Here is a 24,287-nt window from a genome sequence, read left to right as displayed (position 1 = left end):
AATTACAGCAAAGTCAGCCCTGGGCTGACACATACCAAGCAGTGACACAAAAGCTTGCAAACCAAGCTATGAGAGGTTCTCACACGTAAGAGAAGCTCCAGAAAAAAACAATTAGCTCCAGGGCTTTTTGTTGGAAATCAAAACAGAATGTAGGAGCAGAGGGAGCTCCCACACTCCCATCCATTCTCCGTACTCCTGATTTCCAGTAGAGTAGCTCTGGATCCTGCAGTCTCTTCATACCTGGGATCTATCTCATGGTTATCCTGATAGGCAGCACGTCCTTCCACCTGGTTTTTATAGAAGATACAGCCTAGAGCCTTACGACAGATCTTCTCACAACTTGGACTTTTATATCTATGCATATTCCAGCTGGAATATGTTGTACAGCAGTACCTGTGAAAAGCTTGCAGCCACTTGCTGTAAATCATCCCAGGCTGTCGGAGCCAGGGCTGTTAACTGGCTCCGTGGTGAGTGAGGATCTCTTTCTTAGGCTTTGATTTAGAGCGTGATTTAGAACCTGGCCTGTGCTCCAGACTCTGCTGTGTCCATCATGGTTTTGGATGCAGTTCTGGCCACAAGTCCTGAGTCGGCACAACTGATCCCATTTAGCCATCTCTTTGCCCTGCTGGAGCTGTGTGTGAGGGTGTCAGATGCACTGCTAACACTGGAGACCTCTGTGGTAATTCATCCTTGCAGTTGTGGACGCTGACTTGCTAAGCAGGGTGGCAGACAGGGTGAGCTTTAAAACCATCGCCTCCCGTGGGCAGCACATTCCAGGTGAGGCTGCAGGACCAGAAACATAAATTAAAAAGATGTCTTCAGTAGTTCAGAGGTAGAAAATTACAAAAAACCCTAAAACTAACCAAGGAAGGATGGATGGGAACGAGCTGTGACCCTGGGGAGGAGGCTGAGGATTCAGGGCAGGCAGGAGAACTGGGATAATCGGGTGTGAATCTTTAGCTGGACTTCTGGGACCAGTGGCACAGACAAAAGTGAGGCAGGATGCAGGAGCTGGAGCAGCCTGGCAGCTTTGGGCACGTGGCTGCTCTTCCAGCAGGTACAGATGGTGAGTGGGTAAGCGAACCCTCAGACATATGCTGGGGTACATACGTGGCTGTGGGTCCCTCCTGGCTCAGACCCCCTCGCTGCCCAGAACAGGAGGATGCCAGAGTTATTCCAGCCATTTCCCACACTGCTCTGTGCTGGGGGAGAATGGCAGTCAAAATCAAAGATGTGTTTTGAGGGAGCGCGGAGAGCTCAGGAGGTATAAGGTGAGACTGAAAGATGCCTGAGAAATACTGAGAAAGTCAAAGGGAAGAGCTAACAAAGGCAGCACAGTGTTTGTGCTAAAACTGTGAACAGAGAGAAAAAAGCAGCAACAAGGATCTCTGTAACGTAGCCCTAAGACCAGCAGCTATTTCTAGAATTGCTTATTGTCATGTCGTCCAAATTCGGAGTTGCTTCTGCAAAACAACTCCAGGCTTTGCTGTTTTATGCCTGAGAATGCTGATAATGTGTTTATCTGCCATTTCCACTCTCCTAAAAGAGAACTATAAAGTATTTGAAAATGATGGAGGGTTGTTGTACCATGTTTTAGGCCAGTGAACAGATAAATCTAAATCAACCAGGGAAAAGAGACCAGTTAGGATTTCCCCACAATATTTACATGATGTTTGCTTAAAGTAACTCGAGTTCTCAGAAATATTTTTATAAAATCCTTTCTGTGCAATTAGAGATAGTTGTGTATCAATCCTTTCATTTGCTTCTTGAGGGAGAAGAGTTAAGGTTAAAAGACTGATTGGAACTGGAAGTGCCGCTCGGGGTATTTGCTGACACTTTGGTGATGGAGCTGGATCGGGCCTTGTTAAGACTGGGAGAAACTGAGAAGTGGTCTAACCAAACCACTGAAGGGATCAGGAAGGCATGGATGGGTGCTGTCACTCCAGGGATAACCTTTCAGCTGTGTGGGGATGTGCAGTCAGTTGTCTGAGGACTGTCATGTGCAGTGTCACCAGGAGGATGCTGTGTGTGACTATTTCTTTTTTGTCTCCATTTATGCTTTTGGTTTTCACAACATTCTGCAGTAATGGAGTAAGTTATGAGTTATCTGCAGAAGTATTTGCTTAGAATTTTTTACATCTAGTACCACATAATTTCCTTGGGTGTCTCCAACTTTCTATGGGAAAGAGAAGGAGTGAACATCCATGTCTCATTTCTCTTCTCTGCTTGTGACTGGACAGATATCAATTCACCCTCCTTGTCTCAAGGGCCCCACTGCTGCAGGATATGTCACTGAGTGCTCAGATATTGCTCAAAAATATCAAATACAGACTCGGTTTCACTTCTGTGCTCAAGTGTTGCCGACCCAGTGCAATCCTGCCTGCAAAGAGCCCAATCCTGCAACTGGAATCACACAGTCAAATTTTTAATTACAGCCCCACGGACATAATGAAACCTATTTCCAGGATCAAAGCCTGAGCAACAGCAAATCCATACACATGCTGAGTGCAGAGTGAATCATGTTTATGATCCGTCAGCGTTTAGCTTCTTTGTTCCAAAATGCTGGTCAGGAAGGCAGAAGAAATATTCCCCAGGATATTATAAAGACTAACATATCATCAGAGGGAGAATCAATGGAGATTGATGGCAAATTAGATGGACACTTGAGACATTAAAAGGAAGGATGGAAAATAGGAGTGATATTATAATTGAAGCATATTAATACATTTTAAATTGCTTTACAAATATTAACAAGTTAAATAAAGAAAGCCTGGAAATAATAGTTTATCTAGTCTGGGGAAGTGAGGAGCTAGAAGGGGAATTCAGGTTTCAGTACAAAGGTATATGAAGGTTAAAATGAAAAGTGATCAGAAGCATTTTAACACTTTGATGATACAAGAACAAGGGGACACATCAAAATTAAAGGGCACAACTTTTAAAGCAAATTAAAAGGAAATAGTCCTTTCTTCAGCATATACTGGAGCCACACAATTCCCTGCTGCAGGATGTCGCTGAGATGAAAGTCCGGATGGATTTGAAGTGTAAAAGGCTACGTAACTTTGTAGCAATTAATAGCATTTGCAGCCCTGCAATCTGGGACAATGGTAATCAGATCTCATGCTTCAAAGCAAAGGCTGACCATCTTCTGGGGTCAGGAAGGACATTTTCTCTCTGCATAAAAAGAACATAATATGGTTGGCCAGGTAATATGACTGGCTATGGTCGATCCCACTAGAAGCTAAGTCAGCAAGAGATTAGCAAATTGCTTCTGTGGGTGCTGGATTAAGGTATTACAAAAAGGTTTTCATCAATGCCAGGCAGAATATCAATCCAGCAATCTCTTCCTCTGTGTCAACTCCCACAAAAGTAATTTCAGTGATTACAGTAGATATTGGAGCAGGACATAAAAGGGGTGGTTATGAGCAGCTGCAGTGACCCTGAGCTGCACGGCTCAGTTTCCTCCATCGCCGCCGTTATCTGCGGGATGGCGCAGAGCTCGGGCGAGCCTGGAGTCTCTCAGCACCAGGAACTGTATGGATGCAAGCTTCCCACCCTCAAGGGCCTGCTGTCTGGACAGAGGAGGAGGAAAAGAAACAAGGAATGCCGTCACCTCTGCTCAGAACCAGAGGAAGTGCAGCACAAGGCTCGAGGATCGATTCAAATCCTGTTAGAGTCACTGGAAGCATTTCAGTTTGCAGTTTTGCCTTGACAGATTTTAAAACTACTCAGTGGCAGGGTAGTGGAACACTTCAGAAGATAGGACCTTAAATATCGCAGTGGGATATGGGGAACAGTTGGAAAATCAGCCTCCAAGGTGTTTGTAAAATGTCACCTTAAAGAATTTGCCCAAGCTGATGCAGGAGGGCTGCGGCAGAGAGGAGTGCAAGAAACCTTGAGATTTAACCAAATCAAGCCTGGTAGGACTGACACAGAGGAGAGAGATCAGACATGGAGCCGTGTCCTCTCCCCTCATTTTCTCCCCAGAGCCACATGCATGTGAGGTCTCAAGGTGCCTGCTACAGACAGAAGTCCACCCTGTCTGGTGCATGCTGGACACAGTCCTGCATCCTGCCCACTGTCATCCACCATAGCCGAGGCCACACTGGTGGAAGGGAGGAGGAACATGCCTTTCTCCACACCCTTCCTCTCCCATCAGCCATTTTTGGTCCTGATTCTGAAGAAAGACATTTGGGTGAAGAGAGAACAGGTTGTTGTGTGCAGACAGGGATGTTCAGCTTTGACAGGTGACACCTGCTGAGGGCCCCTTCTCCAATGGCCGTGAGTGAGCAGAGAGGAGATTGCTCTTTCATGGTCATCTGCTCTGGGGCTGAGACAGGGAATAAAGCAGATTCTCTCAGAAAATTGGGAGGATGGACAGGTGATGGGTGTGAGGAAAGAACACCAATACTGTTTAAGTGGAATTAAGTTCTGAGAGGTGTGTGAGTGGGGCTGGGTGGAGGGAGGGGAGAGCTGGCAGGTAGGAGCTCAAAGTTCACAGGCAATGCAAGTATGAATGCTGAGACAAATTGGCATGTTGGGACAAATGATTCCTTTGCCTCCTGGATTGCAAACAGGAGAGAGATGTGACCAGCAGTTGCAAATCTGCTGGTGAGGGTTGGGTAGGTGTGATGATTGCTGTGCTTATGGGTTTGGCTGGAAAGGGGAAGGATGGACAAGGGAGCTTTAGCTCTGCAAAATGCATGAGAAAGATGCATGCAAAAAAATAGCTATAAGGTAGGACTGCAATTTACCTGCATTATTGGAAGATTGATTTCTGATGAAAGGAGCAGAGAGAGGAGGGGAATAAAATTTTATAGATGGCAAGAATGGGGAACAGAGCTTTAAAATGGCAGCTGTGAGTTAGTATTCTTGAAGGATTGGTTCAAATGGGACTGCAGAGACCAGTGCTAGCTTCTGATTTCCAACCATCTGCATTTAGAAAAGAGAGGGAGACCAGCAGACTGGCCTCAGTGAAATTCTGCTGGATTTCCCCCAGAGAATCAGAATTGTCCCTGCATTTCAAGTACCTGAAAGACTTTAAAACACTGAGAAGGCTGAAAGGTGAGGTGAGGGTCGAAAGGGAGAATGGCTGGCAGGAATAAGTAGATTGTAGCCTAGGCTGGATAATTCAGGGATCTGTAATAAAACTGCATGGTGGTAGACAGTGAATAAAAGACTGCAGGTATATTATGGTTTACGGAGCACAGGACAGATGTGTCTCTAAGGAGACTGTGATAAGGAGAGGAAGGGAGCAGTGGATCAGGAGCAGAGGCTGTTTTGGGATGCAAGAGCACTGTGTGAATAAAGCAGCACTGTAGCAAGATAGTTCAATCACGGTGCTGTCACCAACATGTTATATATGACCTTGGGCAGGTCACTTAGGCTGATAGCTTCCAGAAGAGCTTTTTAAATGCATGTGTTTCCATGCACAGGAGCCGAATCTCTCACAGTCAGTGCTGAGCCCTCCAGCTCACACAGTGAATCTCAACTACCCAGGGAACTCGGATCTAACTTTGGCATGAGGAAAAATCTGGATTTTTTTCTTTTTTTTCTTTTTTTTTTTTTTTTTAAAGAATTCAGCATCCCCTGTCCTCAGGAAATATTACCCCCCAAAGACTGGTTCTCAGCAGTGCTGAGTCTTTACATTTCCAGTGCTGGAGCAAAAGCAGCACTGGTTTGCATCTGTCTCTCTTCCACCCCAGCAAAATGGCTCAACCTTTAGAAATCTGTCCTGAATTAATTTTTCTCCTCTTCACCCAAGACCACTGGCAAAGTTGGCCTTTCACTGGAATATCCCTCCCTTGCACACAGAAATGGGGACTTCCACAACACCCACAGCGAAGTGCATGTGCAAACACACACAGAGAGAGATGTGCATTGTGCTTTAAGAAGCCTGAATCAAGGCTGCTGTTTCACTTCACCAGATTAATCTTTTTTTTTTACCAATTTCAGCATTTTCAGTAAATAGCAATTAATGATAAAGCTGCTTACATTAAAAAGAGGAGCAAAAGAGTCTGATAAGTCCTTCCTGCCAGTGGATTCTCCTGCAGTGCTTCTCATTACTTTGTTTTCAAGTTTGAAGGCAGAAATTCTGTCCATGGCTGCACTTTTTTCCTCACTTATGCTCCTCCAAGGCAGGTTTTTTTGTAGATCCTCGAGACCAGTGAAGTGCAGTCCCCAACCCCTTCGTGTCTCAGATAACTTTGATGCTGGGGCATGACCCTCCCTGGGGTGCCATAATAGTGGTGGCCAGAAGTGCTGGGGACAAACACACATTCCTGCTTGTCTGCAGACCTCCAGCTATAAGATTCGGAGCTGGGGAAAAGGAAATCAACAGGAGAGCTGAGGCACACTCTGGATTTTATTTTTAGGTGTAATTTTAAAGCTCCAAGCACTTGAAAGGATATGAGGACCGATTTCCAGCTCAATAATGCAGAATTTTTGTAGAAAGAGGCTCAAGGATGCATTTGCCATGCCCCACATGCAGAGTGTTCAAGCGTGCAGTGTCTGCTGGGACAGTGCTGGAGGACTGTGGAGGATGACAATAAGCCTTTGGAGGGTTTGTGCTTACTCATATTGCCCACAACTGATGTTAATAAAGCAAAATATACCCAGAACTGGGTTACTTCTTAGTGGAAGTTTCTTTCCTCCTGAAGAAAGCTCAAGAGCAAACAAATGCAAGTGTAATGTCTGTGGCTAAGGAACAGAGGAGCCAAGATCTTTGGCAATGTGGAAACACCTGGAGATATTTTGATGCCCAGTTCCTATATATGTGCCTAATTCTCTTTAAATCCACTGGAAGTTAAGCAGGTGATGCTTTCCCAAATACCTCTGGTTTGAGTCAGGGTTTGCGGATTCAGGGAGCTCTCTGCTTTGTTGTTGTTGTTGTTATTTTTTTTGTTTGTTTTTGGGTTTTTTTTTGTGTGTGTGTGTGTTTCTTTGTTGTTTTTGTTTTTTGTTTTTGTTTTGTTTTGGTCTTTGTTTTTGTTGGGTTTTTTTTGTTTGTTTTTTTTGGGTTGGTTTGGTTTGGTTTGGTTTGGTTTTTTTTTTTGTTTAATGTCATATGCACTTGGACATCCCATGCTCCAGTTTTCTGGTTCTGTGTTAGGGATAATGGTGCTTAAAAAAAAAATAAATAAAAAGACAGCCATGAGAATTGCAAAGAAAAGAAAGAATTCAGAGAAACAGAGGGCAAAAAGGGATTGTGTCACAGTCTTAGAATAAACCAGCAGTATATGGCAATTTCTAAGGGAAAAAGTAAATCCACTCTTAGATTATTTCCTGGGAACTTTTCTCTCCTTTTTGATACAAGGATTTGCTCATTTACTTTTCTGTAAATCTAATTATTTCACTCTAAGTTCTCTGTTGAATGCGGGTTTAGACTAGAAGAGAGCAAAAGACTCTGAAAGTTGTCAGCTTAAGAAATTCACAGAAAGTCAGCCTTGCTGAGATCCCTCATGTTGTTATGAAGATCTGACAGACAGCTATTGGAATTCCTGGTAGAAAGAGGTGAATAATGACTTCTCTCTTTTTTTTTTTTTTTTTTTTTTCCCATCAGTTTGGTTCTGGAACAAAAAATGAAGGGAAAAAATTACTTTAAGGTATTTAGATATAATTAACGTGGCAGGGGAAGAATGAAAAGATTTTATATTTGAGACTAGAAAGAAAGGAGAGTATAAAATCACTTCAAAATTTACACTTAGCAGAGAAGCATAACCTTGTTTTTTTTTTTCATAACCACATTATTCCACTTTTTTTTGTTTGTTTGTTTGGTTTTTTTGTTTTTTTTTGGTTTTTTTGTGGGTGGGGGTTTGTTTGGTTTTTTTTGTTTGTTTTTTTTTTTTGTTTTTGTTTTTTTTTTCACTTCTTTCTATATCCACTTAGCAAACACCTCATCACAAAGCATTTAAGAAATAATGCAGTTGTGTACTTTGATTCTTTTAATTTTTTTTCCCATCCCATTTTTTGACAGTAACTGTCTAATGAATTCAATCTGAATTAATAAACATTGGCAGACAATCCCCAAGCACTTTTCCGAGCCTAATTTTAGGATGTGTTAAAAACAATGTCTCGCATCCTTAGTGCCTATGATGGCAGTTCCCTTTATGCTACAGGCAGTTAAAGACAGTTCATACCTCAAATAACACACACTCAAAGGGTCCAGAGCGATGGGAGATAAAAGGGGAAAGTAAAAAGATTTGTCTGAAGTCAGATTAAATCAGGAAAAGAAACATACAGAGAATCCTACGCTCTTGACTTCCATTCCCCACTTTCTCACTAGCCTATGGATTAATTATAAATCTCTTTCTCACCCATTAGATTTTTCTCATACTTCTTCTACTCCTGCACTTTCTCATTCACACCTTCAAGTCTTTGCTACTCTTCCTTTAATCCGAGTTTCCTGACACTCTATTTTTTGCACGCTTCCCTCTCTTCCTCCTCTGCTCCTCCTGGAGAGGATTGCTAACCAAGTGGCAAGTGTTAATAACATGTCTTGGCTGTGCCTGCTGGGATGGATAAAGAAGGAGCGAGGTGGGTGAAGGAAAAGAGTAAAGGGGGAGGAAGGGCTGATCTGAACTGATTTGAGACTGGACAAAGGTGTGAAGGAAGGCAGAGGAACCCCCTGCATGCTCGGAACCCTCACTGCTGAACTGAACGTCTTGGGAGCAGAACATCAACATATCTGTGAGGTGGGACTTGTACCCTCAGGGATACAGAGGCCAAAGGGGGAGCAAAGACTTGCAGGACTGGGAGATGCGTGGGCAAAAGGGAACCAGCAGATCTGCCCTCTTTGCTGTGACAGGACCTCAATCGAGGACGTCTCGCCCTGGATTTGTCTGGGCGGTTTGTGCACAGGGACTTGCAGTGCTGGAGTAAAATCAGCTGTGAATGTGCATATTCAATGAGACAGGGGTTGGGGGTGCTCCCTGCACACCGGGGCTGCCGTGCTGGCAGGGATTAGACAGCCATCTGCTCGCTACAGCACACTCACAGGTCTGTACCTGCATCCGGGATGTCACCGGAGCTCCTGCTGACCTCCTCAAAGCCTGCATGTTTGTCACTGCAGCCTCTGCTGTGTGGGGAGTGGAGAAACCTGGGCAGGGCCTATGGGTTTAGGGGACAGAGGCATTTAAAGGGCACACAGGAGGAGAGGTTCAAGAGGCTGTACTTTGGGCTGACAGCTGCAGCTCCCTGAGGAACGCAGGCCAAGCCCACAACAGCTGGCTGGAGAAACCGTGTGGGTGCTGCGGGAACAAAGATGCTGCCTACTCTGCAATCCAGTCAGGAGGAGGGAGAAAACAGAGATGTAAATTAGAAGGAAGTTTCCTTGAGCTGCTCTGGTCTGAGAATATTACACCAAGAGTAAAATGTCCAGGAATAGCTGTCTGTCATTGTAAACAGTCACATTAGCCATGATAGATAACTTCAGGCTATGTCTTCATGAGCACAGTAGACTCTAAATACTCTTCTTTCTCTGGAAACTCCTTCCAAACACCTTTGATTTCACAGGGATAAGCCAGCTGTATTCCTGTTCTGCATTTAATTTAACACTCACAGAAAATTTTCTATCTAGCTAGCTATTTATTATCGAATTCCATGTCTGCAGTTGAGGAAAGTCTGTTTATTCCTTTTCCACAGCAGTGTCTCTGTCTCTGGCAGCTCTGACTAGCTGCTAGGTGCCCTGGGGAATGTCGAAGCAGAATTAATTAATCACGACCAGCGATGGAGGTGTTTTTCAGATTTGGATTTGGCCAGCTTATTGCACAGGATCTTTCTGGGAGTCAGGCAGTTGAAGACACAAATGTGACGCCTGCTCTGGATTGCTTTCAGACAAAGTCACTTTGGGAACCTGCAGAGGCACGTAGGATCCCTCCAGTGTGGGGGAGATGCAGCAGAAGTCAGCAGCGTGCTGGTGGAGGGGACTGCAGGACACCACGCCAGTGGAACTGTAAACTGCCACTCAGCATGTCCTGTCCTTCCCCCAGCCCCAGAGGTGTGAATCTCTCAGCATTCACATAGAAGTCTTTCCTGAATGCCTCCATTGGAGCAGGAGGAGTTGTGATGGCACCTGGCACTTGCCAAGCTGGAAGTCATCCTTCAGCATGCCCACGAGTGATGGCAGCGCCGGCCAACTGCACAGGCTGTGCTGAAGCATCAGTGTTTGCCTTACAAATAGCTCTGAATCCTTCCAGACCCTCTTCCCCCTCTCTGTAGAGCCTGATGGAGCATGTGCTGTTCTTCCTGGTCAGCGATTTCCCCCTGGCAGTGGGCAAAGGTCAAGTGCCCAGGCCAATTCTCTTAGATCTGTCAGCACCCTTCAGTTCCTCTGGTGATGAAGGGCTAATGATTTTCAGAGTCTGGCATGGATGGGCAATCTCTCCCTGCAGGAGCATTCCTGCTTTCCAAAGACACTCCACAATATGGCTTGGAGTAATGAAGCATTTCCCTCAAGGACTCTTCCAGGGGGTAATTCAGTGCTCCATTGTGCCCTTGCTGTCAGGGGGATCGGGCTCCAGCACTACAGATGTGCTGATGACAACGGGTAGGATCAACTTTCAAGTAAATTATCCACAGTGTTCAGAATTTGTCATCCTCAAACCTCTTTTTCTGCCTTCAACTTATTCCATTGTTGCCTAACACAGAAACAAATTGAAGCACTTTGCTCCTTCCCCACCCCAGAGATGAGGCCACGTCTGGGATGGAGCCATTTGTGGGGCGGGGAGGTGGAAAGCTCGGCTTTTAATGGAAGTCTCAGACTCCAGCAGTGCTCACTATTAGCTGAAGGCTGTAATCCATAGTGACAGGCCAGCTGGAGCACGAGGAGACATCCAGACAGATCTGCATGCAGAGGTGCCCTCCCAGCAGCTGCGTGGGGGGATTCAGATTTCCAGCCGCAGTGCCTGGCGGTTGAGGCAGGTCCCTTTAAGAGGAAAAGCAGACAGAAAAACCCCTCTGCTGCTGTAAATAAACCTGCAAAGGTGGGGGATGCTTCTCCTTTTCATTCCCACTGCACAAACACCGCAGTGTTGAGGACTGACCGCTCTCTCCAAGGGCTGCTGAACCTTTGATGGGAAGGAGCAGCTCTTACTATGTACTGGAACTTTGTTTTACCCTCAGGAAAGGGGGGAGAAGGGAAAGACAATGGTCAGGCATAGCCTCAGTGGGAAGGAGCAGCCCTTAGTACCCACTGGAACTTCCTTTTACTCCTGTGAAGGGAGGAGAAGGAGTCTGGCCATGCTCTGCCTCTTGCTCCATCCGCCATCAGGGACAGCCTCACGTTGGGGGTCCTCCTTTTCTCCACATTTGGAATGGATTCTGTGTCCTCTGGCCATCCAGCCCTGCCTCCATCTCCTATCGAACTGCACAGGAGCCGCTGGGGACATTTCCATCCACGAAATGAAGGATCAATAAGTTGCCTCGTTCCAGGCTCACTCTGTGCTTCTGTTCTCGCCCTCCCTTTTGCCACTTGCTTTGCCCTTCTTTTCAACCCGCTTTCACCACCACCAGCACAGAATTGATGGCAGAAATTCAGAGGCTACACACAGAGGAGAAAAAAATGTGGTTTAAAGCAAGAAAAAAACCCCAAACAACCAAACAGGTAGACTTCCAAGAAGGAGGTGGAATATGTCTTTTTAAAGTACATAAGTGGTTTGGAAGCCCAAAGGCCCCAGGAGGTCAATGGTATTCAGACTTATATCCCTGATGCTCATGAAAACATTGCACACAAATTCCACTCTGGGAAAATTTGCATTTTCTTCCCCCTTTTTTTTTTTTCTTTAGCAAGTGGAGAAGTTGGTTTTCTGGTGTGCAGAGGGGAGTGGAGCTGTGCTATGCTGTCGTTGAGCTGACAGACATGCTTGGAAAATGGACATGCTATTTCCTTGGGAAATTCTTGCCTTTTGATACGTGGTTGGGGATTTTTTAAAGCTTCAGCGTGAAGGAGAACCAGGATCCCACAAGGCTCTTACGGCCTAAAAATTCAAAAGTAATAATAATTTGAAATCATCAATATTTTCTGTTCCTGTGGTGCTGAAGCACTAAAGTGCCATGAGAAATATTTATCATTTTCTGATGACAACACATATAATAAATGAAACAACATCAAATATTTTATTCAACCTGCAGTATATTTTCAACGTATATCAATACAATACAAAATGTGTAAAAATGTCAAAACAAATTAATTGAAACAATATAAAAATAATGTGTTTATTTCCTCAAAATTAGACATTTCAACATGACTGAAAATGAAGAGAGAAAATCAAACCGATTTGTTTTGACACTTTAAACGTAAAAAAGTTTGTCAAAATTGACAAGTTCTTGTGCAACGTTTGGATTTCGAGAGAACTGCCTTTTCCTGTGAAAAACTGTTCTGTCAAAATTTTTTGACCAGCTCTACTTACAGTCTATCTAAACAGACAAGCATCACAGCCAAGACTCTCAAACGCTCCAGGTGGTCAGGAGATGGATTTAGCACAGAGCAGAACAGTCTCAAAGAAGGAAATAAATAAACCTCACAGCTAGAGGTGGCCTTAAACTTGGCTCCCAAACTGCTTTAATGTTGGAGATGCTCAGACCTGAGTGGTTTTGGTTTTTTAAACCTGGCAAGGACTGAATTCCTTTGGTTTTTAGCAAAGCTGTGTTGCAGAACTGATGGGAGGGAGTGTTGGTGATGGTGAGATTTCAGTGCAGATCCTCAATATTCTCTGGGATTTTTCAGTTCTTGGTTTTGGTTGGGGTCTAGCTGGTACCACCCCTCTGGGTTTGACTGATTATTACTGATAAGTGTGAGATGGCTTTCTTTTCCACACATCCTTCTGTCTCAGTGGGATTTTCAGGCTCAGTGCTTAGGGAATAGCTGGGAATGCAGTGCTGCAGCAGAGTGGCTCCAGGGTTCAGGGCTGGTGAGAACAGCTTTGGGTAAGAGTTCTCCAACCTTCATGATACAGAGATTTTAAATCTTCTCATTATATAAATGCAGTTCCAGGTTAATTCGAGCTTCTAATTTAATATGCTGTTCCAAATTAAGAGTTAATATGGTATTTGATTATATTTTTGCAATGAGATCCAACCCAAGGCTCATTGACTTCAATAGACCTTCCAGGAGAACCTGCAGTGGCAGAGCCTGGGCTGGTGCATTCTGAGAGCAGGAGACCTGCACTCAAAATTTCTGACTTGTTTCAGAAGCTGCCCATAAAATGGTGGGTTTTGGGGCTAATCCATTTTCTAGCTCACATTCCTGTCCTGAATTTAAGCACCCTTGTACTGATGTGCACAGAACTTCTCCTATATGGGGTGACAGGACTGTAGAAGGGGCTGAACCTGGGTGTTTTCAGCCTCAGATCAGTGTCCTGTGAGCTAAAGGAGTCCATCCTAAACCCTTGAATTAGTGATTTGTGGAACACACCTCAAGTCTCTGCACAGCATCCCTCGGGGAGTGGCAGGGATACGAAGGGAGGAGTTATCCTCACCCTGGCCCCACATGCAGCTCTGTTCCTCTGCACAACTCTGAGCTGGGCTGTCCTCTGGAGGTCCCACCTTGTCTCTGGAGTGTCCTGGCAGGACTGTGCACAAGGGTCTAAGACAGAGCCTGCAGGAGACTGTGTGGCCAAATGCACATGGAGATTTTTATGGCCACAGAAAATTCCTCATCCGCACAGTGGGATAAGGAAAGTGGAGCTGCCTGAGGCCAGAAACTGCAGCTGCCAATTCAAGGTCCCTTTTCTCTCCCCTCTTCAGCTGCCCTTGGTTCCCTTGGCTTCATCCAGCTGAGTGGTGGCTGAACCTGGTGCCCAGAAGGAAGCTCCAAATTAAATGGTGCTTTTCCCCCTGGCTGGCAAGGCTGTCATTATCCAAGCAGCAGGAGCTGTACCAGGAGAAGCCTGTGGATTTTAACCCCTTCTGCTCCTCCAGTTAGAACAGAGGAACACAAAAGACCCAGGTCAGAGGCTAAGCTGCTTTCTGAGACACAAGAAAAATGGGAAGATAAACCATTTGAAGGGATCATTAGGCAATCTAAGCCTCTTAACATACCTAAATAAGCAGTGGTAGTTTGCATTTCCCAAACCCCATGGAATGGGGTGGCTTTGGTGGCAAAGTCTCTGCCTAAGAATGAACTTCAGAATAGCAAAATATTGCAAGGACTCTCAGGTGTGGGATAAGAATTGACTTTCTTGGATTGAATGGGCAGTTTGGGCATCAATTCAGGGCAATTTGGGCATCAATTTTGTTTCCTTCAGTCTCTCTGCTTACAGATCCCAATTTTTGCAATGGAGTATATTAGAAAGGCAAGACTGGCACACAGGATGGAACAGGCATGAAACCCAAACCCAGGGTTTCTGGACTCTGACACAGGCTTCACTGAACTGAGTTTACTCTCATTGAACTCAGATTACTCTCCTTCCTAAATTTCCAGTAAAAGCTGTAGGGAGTAGTATGATTTTTGTTCAGTTTATTGTGTCTGGTTTGCAGGTGTTTCTTGTTCCAAAATGCAAGAACAGTATTAAATGAATTTGGATATTTCCTCTTATGCATAAATTACAAAATCTATTTTGGCTCAGTCAAAACACACAGTTTAAGAAAACACTTCATTTTGATTTTGAATGTATATTACTCAACATGTAATGAAAAACAAAACACAATCTTGAACCGATCCTTTCCAAACTGAACACTCGACACATTCTGTTCCAAAGAAAAGCTGACTTTATCAAAATGCCTTTTTTTTCCCCTTAAATCAACAAATTTCTACAAAGTGTTTTGCCTCTGATGAATTGGCATTTTCCTGACATGAAATGAGCAATCCAAAAAAATTCTAAGCAGCTCTGTGGCAAGTCCCAGCTAATTCTGGAGTAGTAGCAGGAAGGTGCGTAGGAAGGGTACTGCAAGGAGACGTAGCATTGAGCCGAGACTTAAGAGATTTGGGTTGAATTCCTGAAGCAGTTATAAAATGAGCTGGGACAAGTCATTAATCTACCCCGTGTCTCAATTCCCATTCTGCAGAAGAGAAAAAGCAGCACTCCCCGATTTCCTAAAGCCCTGCAAGGATAAAAATCTATTAACACTTATGAGATTACTGGACTTTGATATGAGGTGTATAAATACAGAGGAAGACAGAAGAAAGAGCTGCATTTTTGTGTAACTTAGAATGAAATTATGGGGAAGTGGACTAGCTAGGACAATAATTTAATAATAGTAGGAATAATTTCAAGTTCAGGGCAGTGCTTAATAGAAATCACTGCTCACAACCCACCATATTTTTTTTTAATAAGCAGCTCAGAAAAGTGCAATTTATCATTATTATTATCATCTATATTCATCCTATCTCTGCCACTTCACAAATGAGAGGAGTTCCTCACAAACATCTACAAAGAGAGCTCATTATCCAGCCTCCCTATTTTTAACTCTCATTTGTGACAATAGCTATCAAAATCCTGCCAACAGTCGGGCTGCTGGTGTGCTGACACCACTGCTCCACAGCCCGCTGAGCGGTATTATCTCACTGTTCCCTCGTGCTCCCCCATCTGTCCCTGGCCATCTGGTGTCCTTGGTCTCCTAATTAGGCTGTGAGCTTTTTGGGGCATGGACCGCCTTGCTGGTTTCTGTTCGTGCAGCATCTACGGTGGGACCGGTCCGGGCTTGGTGCAGCAGGACTGTCTTTAACATCACAGGGGATCTTGTGTTGCAAGGGACCCACAAGGACCATCCAGTCCAAATCCTGGCCCTGTTCAGACACCCCAGCAATCCCATCCTGTCCCTTAGAGCGTTATCCAAATGCTCCTTGAGCTCTGGCAGCCTTGGGAACCTGTTCAGTGCCAACCACCCTCTGGGGGAAGAACCTTTTGCTGAGATCCAACCTGACCCTGCCCTGAGAGCTCCAGCCATTCCCTCGGGTTCTATTGCTGATCAACAGACAGAACAGATCAGTGCCTCTCTCTACACCTCCCTTTGTGAGGAATCTGAATACCAGAATGACATCTCCTCCTCTCCAGATGAGCAAACCTCATTGTCTCCTCAAGTGGCTTCCCCCCCCAACTCTTCACCATCTCCATAGCCCTGTGACACTTCACCACACATCTGTTTGCACGTGCAGAGGTTCCCTTTAATTCTTTCCCAACATGTTGAGCTTGGAGAGGTGGTTCTCCTCTCCAAGCAGATCCCTGAACCAAGTGCCTGCAGATCCTGGAATTCAGCAGATTTATGATGAGGACTACTGAAGTTTAACTCCCTCTGTCCAGCACCACCTGCTGTTGTGACTTGGTGGAGGTTTCTCCCTGTCTTGCTTGATTTCAAGCTGCCTCTCACCCCCATCATCGTCACACCAGTGCTTTATAATTAGCTGAAGTGCGGGGACAAACGAGCTGAAAGCAGGTACGGAGCTGTTACCGGAGCTGTTACCAGTGTGATTCTCGCCTCGTTACAGGCAGGGAGTAATTAGAGTTTCTGCACAAAACCCGCTCCCTTTAGGCTGCTGGTTGAACTGCATTGATTAAGAAGGGTTTGTAGGGTGGTTTTGGTTCACTGAATATTCTGACAAGTTGTAAGCAAAGTGTTGACAAACGGAAGAGAAAAAAAAGTCTCTTCTCCTTGAAGTCATTTGGGGTCAAAAGTAATATTTTTATCACTGTTCCCTCTTAAGAGGATGGAGAGACAAATCAAAAGGAGAAAAAGCTTGAGTAGTTTGAAATAGAGATTTGGAAATATTTCCCCTTGGAGCTCTCACAACCCAAACACTGACATCTCCCAATCATTATTTTTTTCAGCATGAGCAATTTGGCAAAAATGAAGGGAATTTGTGGACTGTGTTGGTATTCTTGGAAAGGTATTTCTCATCCTCTCTCCTTGCCTTCCCTCACCTAAAAACTTTTCATCTGATGAATATGCCACAGGTTTAACCACTCATGCATATTTAAAATTGAAATGGTTAAAGAATAATGCAAATTTAGACACCAATCAATGCAGAGTTACCGAGGTTTGGGGAGGAATTCAGTCAGCACTGCCTAAAATGGTGAAATCCCACTTCCATAAAGAAATAGCTTTACAACCATTTGGAATTTTACAATGTTGCATGCCATAGTCATCCAGGGACTCAGAGCCACTGCTGAATTGCAGCTCCATCCCTGACTCCAGTCAGATATCAGTGTCTGCAAGTTTGAGCTGTAAAGACATCTAGGTCAGAAGTGCCCAAACTCTGTTTTCCCAGAGCTCAGGTTAATCCACAGCAGTTCCTATGACTTAACAAACCCCGACAGATTGGCTTCCCCATCCCTTTCCATCCGTGTTCCCTCTTTTCCTCTGGCTCTGACAGAAAAGGTGTCCCCAGCTTGGTTGGATTGCTGAATGGGGTTTCCAAAGCACTTCTATGGGCCACCTCTGAATTAGAGGCAGGACATAAATGTTATTGCTCCAGTTGCACCTCCCCCAAGTTAAATCCTAAAGGTGTAGGGCAGTAGTTACCTGTCCAGCAGGAATGTGAGTGCACAGTTAACTCAAAGCAGGGATGGCTGAATAAAATCCAGAGGAGCTTATCCCTACTTAAAATTAAGGGTACACTTAAGCTGTTTGCTGAAATGAGGTCAGACATTCGTCACTTTACAGGGTCGAGCTCTAAACTAACATAAGCTGTTTCATCTCTCCCCTGACGCTTCAGCCTCTTACTAATTTATCAGCATCCTAAAGCAGTGTGTGAAGTTGCTGCAGAACAGAAGTGTTTCAGATACAAATAGCAATTGTTAGCCTCCTCCCTCTGGTAAATGGCAGCAGGCAGAAACCTCTCTCAACCTGCCAAGAACCAAATGTGGGACACAAGGAAGAATTATTGGTGCATGAAGCTTAAAGAGATAGGGGACTTATTTCTTCACTACAAATAATGTGTTCAGTAATTTCTCTTTCCTGAGTGTGCATTTCTGATGGAAATAGTTCCCAACAACAAGCATGGGGAAAATAGGAGGGATGTGTGCAAGATCTAGTTTGAGTCTAATAGAAGGGATAAATGAAAGGTGAAGAGGTTGGGAGAAAGGTAGAAAATCCCAGGAGGCAGAGGAGGAATGGAGTGTTCACAGCAAGCAAAGGAGAGTCAGAGCACTTGTATCCTGTCTGCCCATTTGCAGAGGGAGCTGGGGCTGCACAGCCTCTCTCGTACGAAACAGACCTTGCAATATCATTTTGTGCAAAATCTATCATTCTGAGCTATCCCACTGTATAAAAATTACCTTTTAAGTGGCTAAGTAGACACCCAGCTCTATTCTTTTCTTCTTATTTCAAGAAACAATGGGAGTAACAGCACTTGCCTGCCTTACTAGAGTGCTGAGAGCTTTAATTAATGTCTCTAATTCAATTTGAACTCCTTGGATAAAAGGCACTGCCTTGTGACAGCAAAGGTATTGCCGAAAATAGAATATAATTAACACACAGATATCAATCACGATGAAATTAAGTGTACATTCAAATACAACTTGCACTTTACAGAAAGTACTTGCCTATTTTTCCTCCAAGAACCCTGAAGACTCATAAGATAAGGAACATTTAATGCTCCAGACTGAATTTCTATTAGAGAAAGGCCACCTTAAACCACCTAATAAACTACAAGGGGTTGTAACAGGAATCTCCATTTGCACTGAGGGATGGACGGTGCTGGAAAATGACTGGAACGTGACTCAGAACCAGCACATGGAACATTTTCTTCTCCCCCACTTATTTACCATGAACTGTAGCCCGTGTTCTGGCTCACCCACTGATCATGTTTGTTAACAGATGTGACATTTGCATGATCGTGTTTGTTGACATGAACCAGAAGGACCCAGCTCACTGCACTGCTCTGTGCTGCTCCTGAGTGGAAAGGGAGCTTTTTAGCTTGGATTTTTTCAACTGCCGCGTTCCAAAGCTGGCCGAGATGGTTGCCATTCCTTGCTTATAGGACAGAAACACCTGGTGAGTCATGTGGGCAGCAGGTTTGCATTCTGGTAGATGCTACAACCAGATTCTGGCCTCTCCAACAAGGTCATGGTCCAAGCAGTCACACAAACACTGCTGTGACTCCATGTTGGCAATTGGAAAGTCAGGCAAAAAAAGCATGCAAGGGTACTGACCAAGGTCCTGGTGTCTGGGGCAGAGTTGAGCACAGCACTGGATTCCTGGATCAAAACTCAGTGTCTGACTCCCCCAAGCCTCCCCGTTACTGCTGAGATGCCTTCTGTGCCAGATTTAACTTCTGGTTAGCATTTGGTCTCCAACCCAAGGTTTATAGACTTGGAGACCTCACGTCCCTGCTTCTTCCCTTTTCCCTTTTGCCAAATCCCTAGAACATATCTCACATCAGTGGAGCCCCATAAAGACACCTGACAAATTAATTTCAGATTCAAGCTTGTTAGGAGTTAGATTGAATGCACCTCACAATATTGCCTTAGACACAAAATAATCCCACTTTAGTGAGCTTTATAGCTTCCATGGGGACCAGCCCTGTGGAGTGTATTAATCTTTAATGTGAAACAACATCTCTACAGCAGCTACAGGGGGGAAAAAGATACTACTAAAAAATTAAAGTTGATGGTGTGATAGCAGTCTAGACCCAGTTGTGCTCTACCATCCTCCATTGCCTCAGGCACCATTCCCTGCTCTCAGCACTGATCCAGCTTCCAGACTGGAGATGTGGCCATTTCTTACAGTGGTCTCAAGGCATATTCTCCCCACATTTTACCTCTTGGTTATGAGCCATCACAGCCCTAATCATCCTGACTCTGACTGTGGCCTGAAGGAAAGGAAGGGGAGGATGAAGATGGTATGTGTGGGGAATTAGGGAATATCTCCTTTCTTTCACAAGCCAATATTTCCCCAATGTATGATGCTCTCATGTGGGAGGACACACTGGGATTTCTCTGAAACTCATTTTGTTTGGTTCTTCTCATGTTTTGGTTCTCACTTGCGCTGTGCTGGGAGCAAGAAGGGGGCTGTCACTCCACCCTGGTATGTAAGAGCTCCCAGCCTCTTTGCAATAGGAATTCAATAGAAAGTGAAATATTTAAAGGAAAACTGATCCAGGCTGGCTGATGAGGGAAGTAGTTATGGATGAGTTTAATGAACAGACAACCAAGCCAGCTTGGACAACATGTGCAGAACACCTGATCGTTATCAGCAGTGATGGCATATCCTGCTAAGGGCAAATCTGCTGAGCTGGCAGCTGCATCCCACAGTGGTGGGACAAGAGCAGTGAGTGGAGAGCCAATAGAAACTGCTGAACTGGAATTTGGAAATCCTGAGAGTGGGATGCAGCTGGGAGCACGTCCCAGTAATCACCTCAGGCTCATGACTGCTGTGAGTGGAAGCAGAGGTGTACTGTAGCCCACTTGGAATATGCTCTGATCCCCTCAGTGTGGGGCTGGAAACTCCCCAGCCCCCTGATTTTTAAGGTAAACTTGAACCACTCATTTGTGTGAGGTGAGGGACTAAAGCACCGAGAACTGCCCTCTGTATGAGTGAAGCAGGAGCCAGTGGTGAAGGCTGACGTTAAATACATGTCTCCAGAACAGGAACAACCTCCTCAGCCAGGAGCTGCAGGTCCCACCAGGTTTAATAACAGTAATACTCCCTCTGCAATTAGAAAGAAGTTTACACGTGGCCAACAGAAAAACCGAACATTCACTGACTTACCCATGCTTAGTTTTCTCTCATTTCTCCCTGTAACGCAACAGCTGAGTGTCATTTTTAACCAGACTTACACAACTCTGCCTTGTCAAGTGCTGCTGAGCTCCCTGCAGCTCCACTGACACATGCTGTGCACACGTGCAGGCTCCCACACACCCCGGCTCACACTCGGCTCTGGTGCTCCCCGGCACACTCAGGGCTTCAATCCCCCTGCACAGCAGACTTGCACACTCACTGCCGTGGGCTGAAGCTTTGCTGTGCTCTTGGTGAGGATTCCTGGAGCATGGGAGATCGCTCAAGCCAGCCAGAAATGCTGATGGCCTCTGGTCTGTGCTCTACTGCTCGCACCAGCCAAGGTGTGAATGTGTGCGGCACCTCTGGCACACCTCGGTTTGGCCTCTCCTACACTCTTAGCAAAACCTTTTCTCTCTGGGAATTGCAAACTTTTGGAGTGCTTATGGTGGACTCAGAAGGGTTTCTGGAGATGTACAAATAAGCCTGACATCTAAATCTCACTGTGGCAGAGCTCTGCACAGCCTTTCTCCTGCTTTAAAAAGTAGCTTCAGTCTCTCTACACTGTACTTTACAGAAATAGGTGGGTATCACCTGACCAGAGGGAAAACTTTTGGCCAGGTTTGAGCTCCTAGAGTGGGGGATGCAGCCTTAAGATCACTCTGCCTGCCCAGGTGTGCACACTATGTTGACACATCCTCCACAAATCCCAAGGACAGGAGAGGTGGCAGGAGGAAGAACCGGTCCTGAGTGTGGAGAGAGGGATTTTTATGGGCAGCTCCCAGTGACGAGGAGCACAGCCCAGCAGCTTGTGGTTCAGAAGAAAGTGGGGGGGTCCATACTGGATGCAGGGTGCTAAACAAGGCCCTCACCTGCCCCCAAGGGAGCACGTGGCTTTGTTTGGAGAAGGGCATCTCGCCAACAGCCTGACTGCGGGGGCGGATGATCTAACGCTGGAAATGGGAGTCAGGAGACGAGGGCTCTCTTCCAGCTGTATCCATGGCGTGCTGAGTAACCTTTGGCAAGGCACCTCACCCCTCTGCTTCCCTTCCCACTCATCATATGTCTTGTCACTCGACAGGGAGAGGAGCTGGCTCGTGGCAGGGCTGTCCTCGGCCGCGCTGTGCCGGGGGGTGCGGCGGGACAGCCGCTCTCCCACCACGGCAGCGACAGCGTGCCCTGCTCCAGGTGGTGTGGAGCATCCCCTGAAGGTCCCTAGTAAACCTCCTACGCTGAATATGCATGTTAAATATGTCACCCTGCAGAGCCTTGGTCTTGGGAAGAGCCTGGAGGTCCTACCATGACTGAAACAGCAACAGACCCCGTCCCCCTCCACCAGACACACACCTCCCCAAACCCAGGCAGGAAAGCAGGTTGAGGACATTTTTATCTGTCAAAGTTTGGCAGGATTTCACAGTTGTGTGCGTATCTCTGTGTGTGTGTGTGTGTCTGTGTGTCCGTGTGTGCTCCTCGCCGCAGCCTGGGTGATTATTTTGTTTTATTTCTTTTTTTGGCAACGCTTTAAAGTGAGAGCTGGGTCTTTATAGATTGCTCAGGTTGCACAGAGTATGGATTACAGATCATCAGAGAGACATGAAAGCAGAAGACACGTTTCTCTGGCACAGCATTAAAGGGACAATAAAGGGGTAATTGTAGCCTGGGGTGCAGCCACCTCCTGTGCCCGGCCTTCACTCGCCTTTGCAGCACTGCAGAGAACTTCACGAGGGAAATGATGGAGAAGCTGGGGTGAGGATGGCTCAGGTCAGGACCTGGTTATTTCAAAGGTGATATATGCTCAGGAGGTTAAAGGCACCACTTAGGCACATGAATAAAACACTGCCAAATACTCTAAGCTGTAACACAGGCAAACCGAAGGCTTTTAAAACTAGATTTTTCCTGTCAATTTGCACCCTGAGAGATGATTGTCAAAGGATCAAAGCAATTCTCATTTTCAAACTCTCTCTTTCTCTCCCTCCTCCCTCTCCTCCCCTCCATTTCTCTCTCTCTCTCTCTCTCCTTCCTCCTATTCCCTCTCTATTTTCAACAGGACTCCACAGAATGGAGCAAGAATGAGAGGAAAAAGGCAGACAGAAAAGCATGAACTGGAGGCTTGTTGAGTTCCTCTACCTCCTGTTTATATGGGACCATATACTCGTACAGCCCTCCCACCAGGACCCAGCTGCTACCAACCAACATGTCTCCAAGGAGTTTGATTGGCTTATTTCAGACAGGGGGCCTTTCCACCACTCACGGAGCTACTTATCCTTTGTGGAAAGACATCGTCAAGGATTTACAACCAGATATAAAATATACAGGTATGTCGGTTCCCCAGTTGTTTGGTGGTGGGAACTCAGCCAGTTCCCGTGGGCTCCAGGCTCGTAGTCCACGGGAGACGCATCACCGTCCCCGTCCCACCTGGAAACGCTCCCTTGGTTCTCCATGGTCCTCTCAGCTGGCAGAGCAAATCGCTTCAAGGGCTGGGATGTGGTGCTCTGATAGTGAGATGAAAGCACTGCAGTGTCATGGCAATGTGCACAGAGTAGATGGAGATAAAAGGGGCTAAGGGTGTGGGTGTTCTTCATTTGCGGTGACAGGCAGTTCACAGGTAGGTTCAAGAGCAGGTTTTTCACATCAGTGAAGCTCTGGACAGCCCAAACTCATACATGTGAACTGCCAATATCTTCGGGTTCACATGGGCATAAAGATGTCACAACACATATCAGTGTGACAGCTCTCACGCTGCTGTGCAGGAGCCTTACCTGTTTGCTGCCTAGCAGAGACCTTTGCAGATTATCTCTCCATATGTATTGGACTTGCTCACAGAACTATGATCTTGCTTTTAGAAAAACTCCAGAGAATTAAAAAACTAAAGAGAACAGGCAGAATTTGGATTTTCCTTTGCCTTCTAGGTTTTGAAGCCTTTGCTGCTGCTTGTTTCAAGCTCTTCTTGCCAGCTGTGCTATCCAGAAACACACTTTTTTCTCTTCATTTTAACATGAAAAGCCGGGGTGCTCACATGAACCTCCCATTAAGGCAGCAAGTGCTTTGGAGTGAAGGGGAATAAGCCAGCAAGTGTCAGGAGATTTGTGCTAAAACCCAAAGAGACTGCAAAACTCTCAGAGACATGTGTGCATTTACATAATTATATAGTCCTGTTGTGCTTCAGAAAGACACTTGCAAACACAGCCATGCAAAGCAGCAGGCAGGGAAGCACCAGTGAATAAATAGCCTGTTGGCACAGGGAGACACGGGATGGCTGGGGATGGGGGAGCAGGGGTCCACATGTGTGCAGGCAGTGTCCTCCCACGGGCAGGGAGCCAAAAGCCACTTGCAGAGTAATAGAGACACGCAAGGCATCACCTATGTGTGGGGAAGAAAAATGAGTTGCTCCTGTGCCGTGGCCTCCAGGGAGTGGAGCAACCCCCTCCCCTCGCAGCAGCACGGGGAGGTTAGCACAGGGTGAAAATATTGTCCTGGCTTGTCCTCAGCCGAAACAGCTCAGGGGGAAGACAGCCCCCAAGCCTAGAAATTCTGCTGCCACACTTCCACTAGTGAGGTTTCAACAGTGAGCTCTTTGCTCGCACAGAGCGGCAGAGAAAACTCGCCTTGTTTTTGCAAAGCCTTTCTGCCTGGCCGTG

The 24,287-nt window shown here is 45.8% G+C and overlaps 1 protein-coding gene across 1 annotated transcript in view; it reads left to right on the top strand.

Annotated features, from left to right (window-relative positions):
* The window catches only part of BRINP1 (BMP/retinoic acid inducible neural specific 1), an 88,785-nt gene that overhangs the window by 5,798 nt on the left and 58,700 nt on the right, over positions 1–24,287 (top strand). The window contains exon 2 of the mRNA XM_050319780.1: positions 22,697–22,964. Within this exon, the coding sequence (XP_050175737.1) occupies positions 22,747–22,964 (218 nt within the window). The 5' untranslated portion in view covers positions 22,697–22,746. The remainder of the gene's footprint in view (positions 1–22,696; positions 22,965–24,287) is intronic.

Source organism: Myiozetetes cayanensis, unplaced genomic scaffold (genome assembly GCF_022539395.1).
Source record: "Myiozetetes cayanensis isolate MyiCay16 unplaced genomic scaffold, myiCay2020 scf23, whole genome shotgun sequence".
NCBI classification, from domain to species: Eukaryota; Metazoa; Chordata; class Aves; order Passeriformes; family Tyrannidae; genus Myiozetetes; species Myiozetetes cayanensis.
This window is presented reverse-complemented; position numbering and strand designations above follow the sequence as displayed.